Source organism: Carlito syrichta, unplaced genomic scaffold, assembly GCF_000164805.1.
Source record: "Carlito syrichta isolate Samal-C Ts95f unplaced genomic scaffold, Tarsius_syrichta-2.0.1 Scaffold305164, whole genome shotgun sequence".
NCBI lineage: Eukaryota > Metazoa > Chordata > Mammalia > Primates > Tarsiidae > Carlito > Carlito syrichta.
This window is the reverse complement of record NW_007249260.1, coordinates 275824-285470: the sequence shown is the minus strand read 5'-3', so window position 1 is coordinate 285470 and position 9647 is coordinate 275824. Positions and strand designations below refer to the sequence as shown.

Below are 9647 nucleotides of genomic sequence, written 5' to 3'. Positions count from 1 at the left end.
TAATTCTGGCTACTTGGAAGGCTGAGGCGGAAGGATCGCTGGAGCCCAGCAGGTCAAGGTGGCCGGGAGCGGCTGCACTCCAGTCTGGGTGACAGAGTGAGACTCCAACTCAAAAAACAAACAAACAAAAAAGTAACATTATGACCTTCATGATGATTTAGTGTTTTAGTACACTGGGTAGAAATCATGTCTTCACCAGAGTGATAAAGCAGCACTGATTTATCAAAATCTATGTACTTGCTCACTGTGGCATTCACCAGGGGCTGGAGGAATTCACAAGTGAGTACCAAATCTCATTAGGCACTACATTTACAGCATCCCCTTATGTGCCATACTGGCCAAAGATACCAATTTTTTTTTTTGAATCTCACTCTGTCACACTCACTGTCTTACTCAGGCGACCCTCCCACCTCAGCCTCCCAAGTAGTTGGGAGTACGTGCATGCACTATCACACCTGGCTACTTTTTTTATTTATTGTAAAGACAAGGTCTTGCTACATTGCCAAGGCTGGTCTTGAACTCCTGCCCTCGAGCAATCCTCCCCACCTTGGCCTCCCAAAGTGTGGGGGTTACAGATGTGAGCCATCACGCCCAGCCTAGGTATGAATTTTTTTTTTAATTAAACATATTTTTTATTATAAAATTGTGGGGGTACAGTTAAGGGTTAGGTATACAGATGTGCATCGTTCAGGCACCCTTGTTAATAAGGGGTGTCTTCCCCATCCCCAGACAGATATTGACCACCATTAGTCCCACCTCCCTTCTCCTCCCCACCCCCCAGGTATGAATTTTTAATTAAGAATACAGGTTTTACCTCCTCTGTGTCATCTAGACTTGGCAGTAGTCATAGTACCCTATAGATGTTGCACATATGTGCTGAGCATCAGGGTGTGAGGTCAGGTCCCACAGCTTTGGCAGAGTGGAAAGCAGGGGACAGAAACGCTCTCACCCCAGGTTATGTGGCCAGCTCCCTCCCGTGCCCAGCCCCACACCAAGTTTGAAGTCATGTCGAATGACTGCAGAAAACACACTGCTCAGTTTTCCACATACTGCTGAGTCGTGCAAGCAGTGTCTAGTGTTCTTCTGTTTCCTAACGGCCAAGGGGCAACTAAACATGACAGGGGCCACATCTTCTGTTCCCAGGGGAGATGCTGTCCTAATTAGATGTATACCAGCCACAGAAAGTGTCGGGAGGAAACATGAGGGGACTCGGTCAGGAAGTATGGCCATGGGCGGCAACTGGGCTGGATGCAGGTGCCTCAGGGCCCTGCTGGGCCAGCCTTGCTCAACTCCCCAGGGTGCCTCCAAATTTACTTCTACATTTTTAAGCTTATAAATCGCAAAGTCCAACAGAAATGTGTACAGAAACAGAAATACAAACAAGGACTAGCCAAGGACCCCAGTGACCCACCGCACAGCTAGGCAGGTACTGAAACCACCTCTTTTATCCCCTCTGCATGCCAACGTTTCAGAAATCTGGCTACTGCTAGACAATTACGAAATCAAAAACACCCTGTAAGATACAAGGGCAGAGAAGCCTCTCCTTTTCACAAGAGAGGAACCTAGAATGGAGGCCGGGCAGTGGAGTCTCGAGACCCTTTGTTCGCTGCAGTTGTCATCTGCACCAGTGAGTGTGTGAGCCTTTCCCGGTTGGGTGGAACACCCCGTGATCAACACGTTGGCTAGGGCCGGGAAGGCTGCCGTGGCCCAAGCAGGGACTTGGAGATCACTCACCGGCAGCAGCTGGAGGGCGGTCACCTGCTGTGCATCCCTCATACTCTCTTCCTGAAGGAGGAAGACATCTTGTGGAACTGAAAGAGATCGAAAAGGGGTGTCCCAAGGGGGCCAGGCCCTGTGCAATACTCCTGAGTACCCTGGGCTCTTCTTCAAGGGGCCGCTTCCAGGGCTTTCCAAAGAACCCTGTGACTCTTCCCACCTGTAAGACGAGGACCGTAAAGTGTGAAAAAGTACACCACAAAAACTTATTCATTACTTTGTTTTCAAATATAACAACCAGGGCTCCTCTACCAGGGAATGCCTGGCTCAAGGGGCACTTCTACTTCCAGTAACTAGATGTTCCACCTCTGACAGACCCAGGGACCTCAGCTTTGCTATCTAAAATATGGAAAAATAGATGTTAAAACTTTATAAAACTATACTGGGCAGCACAGTGAGACCTCATTTCTACAAAAAAGTTAAAAGAAAATATTAGTGAGGTGTGGTGGTGCACACCTGTAGTACTAGCAACTTGGGAGGCTGAGGCAGGAAGATCACTTGAGCCCAGGAGTTCAAATCTGCAGTGAGCTAGCTATGATCACACCACTGCACTTAAGCCTGGGAGACAGAATAAGCCCTGTCACTAAAAAAATAAAATAAAAACAAATCTATGGAACTGAGGCCTCAGTAAGGGCCTTTGGAAAACAGGATCACTATGACACTCCAGTATGATACAAATGTACTTCTACATTTTTAAGCTTATAAATCATAAAGTTCGAACAGACTATTGCCCAAGTGATGGTGAGGATGTAAAGGGAAACTTCACATGTTATAAATGAGAATGTAAGTTAGTATAGCCATTTGTTAAATAGTGCAGAGATTCCTAGAAAAAGTTTTTTTAATAGACAGGATCTCCCTCTGTCACCCAGGCTGGAGTGCAATGGTGTTATTATAGCTGACTATAGCCTTGAACCTTTGGACTCAAGGGATCCTCCTGCCTCCCAAGTAGCTGGGACTACGGGCATGCCCTACACACCCAGCTAATTTTTAAATTTCTTGTAGAGATGGGGTCTCTCTGTTGCCCAGGCTGGCCTCAAACTCCTGATCCAAAGCAATTCTCCTACCCGAATCTCTGAAAACATTGAGATTACAGGCTTGAGCCACCACACCTGGCACCCCCAAATTAAAACAGAACTACCATACAATCTAATAATTCCTCTTCTGAGTATATGCCCAAGAGAAATGAAATCAGCACCTCCAAGAAGCATCTGCATCTTCATGTTTATTGCAGTATTTACAATTGCCAAGGTCTGGATTTAACCTAACAGCTGAATAGATAAAGAAAAGTGGTACATCTACCCACAATGGAATATTTAACTGTAAAAAATAAGGAAATTCTGTTACTTGCAACTACATGGATGAACCTAGAGAACATTGCGTTGAGTGAAATAAGCCAGGCACAGGAAGACAAATACCACACATTCTTAGTTATATGTAGAATGTGCAAAAGTTAAACTTCTAGAACAGAGAGTAGAATGGTGATGACTAAAAGCTGCAGGGGACAGAGGATGGAAATATTCTGGTCAAAGGATATACAATTTCAGTTACATAGGAGGAACAAGTTCAGGAGATCTACTGTATGGCATGGTGAATATAGTTAGTAAAAATGTACCATGTGCTTGAAAACTGCTAACAGAGGGCTGGGTGTAGTGGCTCATGCCTATAATCCCAGCCCTTTGGAAGGCTGAGGTGAGAGGATTGCCTGAGCCCACGGGTTTGAGACCAGCCTGGCAACATGGCAAGACCTCATCTCTGCACTAAATCAAGAAAAATTAACCAAGCATGGTGGTACACGCCTGTAGCTCTAGTTACTTGGAAGGCTGAGGCAGAAGGATCACCTGAGCTCAATCGGTCGAGGCTGTGGTGGCCGTGAGCATACCACTGCACTCCAGCCTGGCAACAGAGTGAGACTGACTTAAAACAAAACAAAACAAAACAAAAAACTGCTAACAGAGTGGATATGAAGTGTTTTTACCACAAACAAGGAAAACATATGTGAGGTAATACATATTTTAATTATCTTGTTTTTCTTTTCTTCTTCTTTTTTTTTCTAGGGACAAGGTCTTACTATATTGTCCAGGCTGGACTTGAACTTCTGGGCTCAAGGGCTTTTCCTGCCTCAGTCTCCACCTCCCAAGTAGCGGACTACAGGCGAAATTAGTTTGATTTAGTCATTTGACAATGTATGCATACACTGAAACATCACATTGTACACCACAAATACCATATGCATTTTTTGTCAATTAAAAAAAAAAAGAAATAAGAAAAAAAGGAAGGACTGTTACCATTGCTAGGCACTACTGGAAGAATGTTTGGCTCAGTGCCCTAACCACCACAGTGTGAAAAGTGCAGAGGTGCTTTGAATCCACCTCAGCCTCCCCTACTTGGGGCTGCCCGGGCCTCTACCATGATCTTCTCTCTGATTGACTTGCTCAGGCTTCTGCGATGAGCCATGTCCCTGCCAATGGCGTTGCTATGTAGAAATGGGCTCTATGCTTCAGAAGGTGCTCCTTTCAGAGTAAAACTTGGAGTGTTATACCACTGTCTCTTGGTTTATAGACAATCAGGAGTTGGTCCAGGTCACAAATCAAGGTATCAAGCAAATCCCAGAAGCCAGTGCCCCTGACCTTTCAGACCTGGGCTGCAAAGCCTTCAGGAAGCAGCAGCTGCAGGAGTAGCTGGGAAAAAGGACTGGGATGGGAGCTGGGTGATGGCAGGAACACTCTGGGGGTCTCAGAGGAGGCAGCCTGTTCACTGTACCTAGAGGAGAAGCTGGGGTTGGGTGGGTGTGGATCCAAGGAGGAGGCATTGTTCCATATGCGCGCTCCATTTTAAGGTTTTTTTTCATCTTTTTTTTTTTTTGAGTTGGAGTCTCACTCTGTCGCCCAGACTGGAGTGCAGTGGCTGCTCCCGGCCACCGCAGCCTCGACCTGCTGGGCTCTGGCGATCCTTCCGCCTCAGCCTTCCTTCCGCCTCAGCCTTCCAAGTAGCCGGAATGACAGGCACGTGCTACCACGCCCGGCTGATATTTTTTTTTTTTAATTTATTGTAGAGATAGGTCTCCCTGCCCAGGTGGGTCTTGAACCCACGGGCTCAGGTAATCCACTCACCTCAACCTCCCAAGGGCACGGGATTACAGGCTGAGCCACTGAGCCCGGCTTTTTTTCATCTTTTTTATTTAACTTACCTTTACTTCCCAGTTTTATTAAAGTATAACTGACAGAAATTGTATGAACTTTGTGTACAAAAGCTGTGCGCAATGTGCTATCATGTCTACACTGAAATCAGGCTAACTAACATACCCATCAACTCATCTCATCATTTTTTTGTGATGAGAACATTAAATCTATTCCTAACAATTTTCAGGGTCCGGTACAGTGCCTCACACCTATAATCCCGGCACTTTGAGAGGCCGAGGTAAGGACTGTCTGAGCTCACAGGTTCAATACCAGACTGGGCAACTTGGTGAGACCTCATCTCTACCACAAATCAAAAAATTAACTGGGCATAGTGGCATATGCCTGTAGTTCCAGCTACTTGGAAGGCTGAGGCAGAAGGATCACCTGAGCCCAGCAAGTCGAGGCTGTGGTGGCTGTGAGCGTGAGTGTGCCACTGCACTCCAGCCTGGGTGACAGAGTGAGATTCCAACTCAAAAAAAAAAAAAAAATTTCAAATATAAAATTGTCAATTTCAAGTACAAGATTTTCAACTATAAAATAAAAATATCCTAAAGTCCACCTGTGGTAACTGACTTATCTCAGAACCTTCCATGGTAGCAGGGGCACAGGCCCTGCGGTTCTGAGGCTCCTCCCTCCTGAGTACCAGCCCAACCTGCAAGCCCCCATCCCCCACTTCCTGCAAAACCAGCCTCTGGCACACGCATTGTTTATTTGGGCAAGTGGCAGTTTCCCTTATGACTGTTGTTAGGGGCTAAATTGTGTCAGGTGCTGTCCTCAAACCCCCCTACCCCACCTCAGAATCTGACTGCATTTGAAGAGAGGGTCTTTAAAGCAGTAATTAAGTTAAAATGAGGTCTTTATTGTGGGTCCTAATACAATAGGACTGATGTCCTTACTGTAACAGGAGATTACCGCAGACACACGCAGAGGAAAGATTGCCCTATAGAGAAAGTGACAGTCTATAGCCAGGGAGAGAGGCCATGAGAGAACTTGAAGCTGCCGATGCTTGAATTCAGACTTCACCTCAGACTTCTGGCCTCCAGAACTGCGAGAATGACTTCTGTTACACAAGCCACCCACTGTGTGGTGCTTTGTTATGTAGCCCAAGCATCTAACACAATTGCCTTGACTTTCAATCAAGAAGAGGATGAAATGCTTATTTGATTTACGGAAGCTAGGGTAGTTTTGCACATAAGGAAATTTAATAGTCATTACTTATTTTATGGGAAAGTTCATGATGATGTCAAGGGCAACTTCTGCATACCACAAGAATGCCCTCCTGCCCCCTCCCCTTCTCTTTTTGCATCTTCACTATAGCGAGCTTCGGCCAAGTCCACCAGAGCAAACCCATGCACCAGATTTCCTTCAGCCTGGGGGCGCCACTTCCCATACATATCTCTACTTTAAGTTTTAGGCACCTCAGGCCGTATGCTCAATGTTTTATGGGTTACATGTATCTTATTTAAGCCTCAAAAAACCCTAAAAGGGTAACTACTATCCCTATTGGATAGTTTAGAAGCTCACCCCAGAGCATACCTAGGAGATTTAAAACCAAAACCAAGTTTATCTGGTGACAAAACTATATGCCCATAGCCACTGGGGCACTTTGTAGATTTTCAAACCACGACCAAGTTTACATTCAGGCCCTATACGGTGAAGATACCACCCTGTGCCCTCCAATGTATTATTATTATTATTGTAAGATGGGGTCTTACCATGCTGCCTGAGCTGGTCTTGACTTCCTGGACTCAAGCGACCTTCCTACTGCAGCCCTCCTGTGGCTGGTATTAAAGGCACATACCACCACACCCTGCCTCCAAAGTACTTTTACATCTTCTTGCAGCACTACAATAATCCTAAGAGCAAGAGCTGTATAGCCAAGGAAGGAGAGATCCTAAGGGACAGGAAGACATGTCTGTGCTCAGCTCGTGCCCTGAGCCCAGGTCGTACAGTGACAGTCTTCTGCTGTCACCACACTGACAACGCCCACAAAGCTGTGCCCTCAGAGAGATGAGGAGGCATGCTATTAAAAACATTCACCTACAGAAGGGCTCCCTCTGGCAGGACAGTCATCTTCACAAGTTTCTGATTCAATCACTCTAGGGAGGGACCCAGACTCTTGACAATAGCTCACAGTTCCTCGGGGGACAGGAGAAAACTGCTGAGGTAGAAAGCCAGCAGCTTAACAAAAACCACACCCAGTCACATTTTAGGGTCTGCAAGCCCAACCCTCCCAGGGCTGCATACCTAGGTCCCCGCTGAGCTGGCCAGAAGGCCTGCTTGGGAGCCCCAAGCCCTGTGCCAGGGCTGTAGGCTGGGCATCCTGGCTCCTTGCAAGGTCGCTTTGGGCCTCTCCTGGCAGCCGCTCTGGCTCCTGCTCCTGGTCGGGGAGGCTGTCGCCATCGTCAATCACCACGGGGTCTTCACAGTGCTTGAGCTGCAAGCCCAAAGAGAGCTTTTCAGGGCTAGCTGGGGTGGAGGCCCTTCCTCCCGAGGCCTGCTGACTGTCAGCTGCACAGCTGAACCCCCAAAATGCCCTATCTGGCTTTGGAAGGGGACGACACACGCTGGCTCAAATGAGAGCCCCAGGGAGGGAACCTCCTACCCTGAGAAATGCCACCTGGCCAAGGGATAAGGCTCCAGATGGAATTCCTCTAGAGCTGGCGGGAGTGTGGCCCATCAAAGTACCTGAGCAAGGGGCCTCCCGTCCCAGCTGTACCCCACGCTCACCCACTGCCAGGGTCTCCCAGGCTCCCGTTCCAGTGCCTCCACCGCGGCCACGGCCTGCTCGCCACTCTCAGGCTCCTGGGCCCGCACCCAGCTCTGGATCTCACGGGGCAGGATGGCCAGGAACTGCTCCAGCACCAGCAGCTCCAGGATCTGCTCCTTGGTGTGCCGATCAGGCCTTAGCCAGCCCCGGCACAGGTCCCAGAGGCGATGCAGGGCCTCACGGGGGCCCGCTGCCTCCTGGTAGCGGAACCGGCGGAAGAGGCGACGAGAGGATTCAGGGCTGGGAGCCTCCCCCTGGGGGCCGGGGTTCTCTCCAGGCGGGCTCCTCATTTTCCTGGGCTCCTCACTTTCCTTCGGAGCCAAGACTCGGGGGCACAGGGCTGTGGGCATGATGGGATTTGATGGGGGTCAGCAGCAGAAGACGACCCTATTTCCAAACAGAAATCACTGGCTTCAATGTTCTGGTCTCCTGTGGTCACTTCTGGGGGGTGGTGATGGGGAAACGGACAAAGCCCACAGAGACCAGCCCTTTGGAAAAGCCCCAGGAAATGTTTGAGGTGTTAGTGTGGTGGGTCCTTGCACATGGGAAGGGACAGAGTGAAAGACACCCCCCAACGGTTCCATAAAGTGTGAGTTCCCCTACATGGGTGACTGGGTGAGCAAGGCAGGAATCTGAGAGAAAAGCGATGGCACTGCAACATGATACTGGTGTCTCACACATCCCAGGAGAGCAACAGGGTCGCATGCAGGAAAGAGACGGAATTAACACTCTCTGGTACCTTCGGTGGCCAGGTCCTCCTGGAGAGAACCCGAGACAGATGGGCCAAGCAGGCCGCTATCTTGATGCTTTGGAGCCGAAGTCGTTGTCCTTGCTCTTAAGACCTTTACAAACCGAGCTGGAAAGACAAAGACACACAGGCATAGGAAGAGCCCTCCACACACACCCAGGAACTGAGAATCCACTCTGCTGACCACCGGTGCCACGGGCTGGATGACACAGAGCCTGCTCCGGGAGGCAGAGATGCCACACCCCCAAGAAGACACCCAGACAGAGAAGGGGATGGGGAAGTCACAGGAGACAGCCACATACAGCTTCCCAAGAGTGGCAACACTGTATTTGAGAACATCAGTGCATCCACAGGAGCCTCTGCTGTACTCACTGGAACGTCTGAATGGTAACCCTGAGCATACATTTGAAGGTACCTTGACCTTCAGCCATGCCTCTACTCCTGTCCTCTTCAAACCACGGTCAAGGAAATGGCACCCACCTGGCAGCCCTTCCTTGGCCATGATGCAAGGAAATGGCACACACCTGGCAGCCCTTCCCCGGCCATGATGCAAAGGGGGATCGCTCCTGGCACAGCTCTCAGCCCTCCCGGAGCCCTGGAACATCCCAGACCACCACCTCCCCGCCAGGGCTCAGGGGTCCTATACCTCCCAGACTGCCGTGCAGACAACACAGCCAACAACAAGGATGACAGCAGAGACCCGACCAGTGTCCACGGACCCACACTTTGGAACACAGGGAAAGTGTCTGGACACACGGTTCCCTCCTCTGCCATCAGTCCTCTGTGGTCCCAGGCTCGCCCCATTCTGTATGAGATTCCCCAGCCGGCAGCATCCCAGCCTCCGGCAGCTCACAAGGTGAGGAGGGGGCACGGACCTCACTCCCTCTTCACGAAAAGACAAGTGACGCCAGGACAGCCACAGGGCGACTGAGTGGCCCCCCAAAACCCCAAGTCTCTGCATCTCTTTGCTTTCCAAGGTAGAGGCACACAGATGTGTATGGGAGACTCCGAAGGCCGTGGCCGGACTTACTCCCGGCGCCGGATTCCCTCGCGGGGTGGCCCCTGCCTCTGGAGTCCAACCTGGATTCCTGTCACCCAGCCCACACCTGCAGGGCAATCGACCACTCAGGTCTGCCCGTGCTGGAGCCCCCAGCGACCACCCCGGCGCCCAGGT

The 9647-nt window shown here is 49.7% G+C and overlaps 1 protein-coding gene and 1 long non-coding RNA gene across 2 annotated transcripts in view; both read right to left on the bottom strand.

Moving 5' to 3' along the window:
* Positions 1-8507, bottom strand: part of ZNF496 (zinc finger protein 496) — a 48121-nt gene extending 39614 nt beyond the window's left edge. Inside the window, exons 1-4 of the mRNA XM_008061246.2 lie at positions 8465-8507; positions 7686-8112; positions 7203-7392; positions 1735-1811 (exon numbers count right to left, since the gene is read on the bottom strand). Coding sequence (XP_008059437.1) covers positions 1735-1811; positions 7203-7392; positions 7686-8075 — 657 coding nt within the window. The 5' untranslated portion in view covers positions 8076-8112; positions 8465-8507. The remainder of the gene's footprint in view (positions 1-1734; positions 1812-7202; positions 7393-7685; positions 8113-8464) is intronic.
* Positions 5794-7025, bottom strand: LOC110595912. Its single transcript, XR_002482154.1, has 2 exons — positions 6671-7025; positions 5794-6000 (listed from the first exon to the last, which is right to left on the bottom strand). It is a non-coding gene; the product is annotated as an uncharacterized LOC110595912 (long non-coding RNA).
* Positions 8508-9647: the final 1140 nt, after the last annotated feature.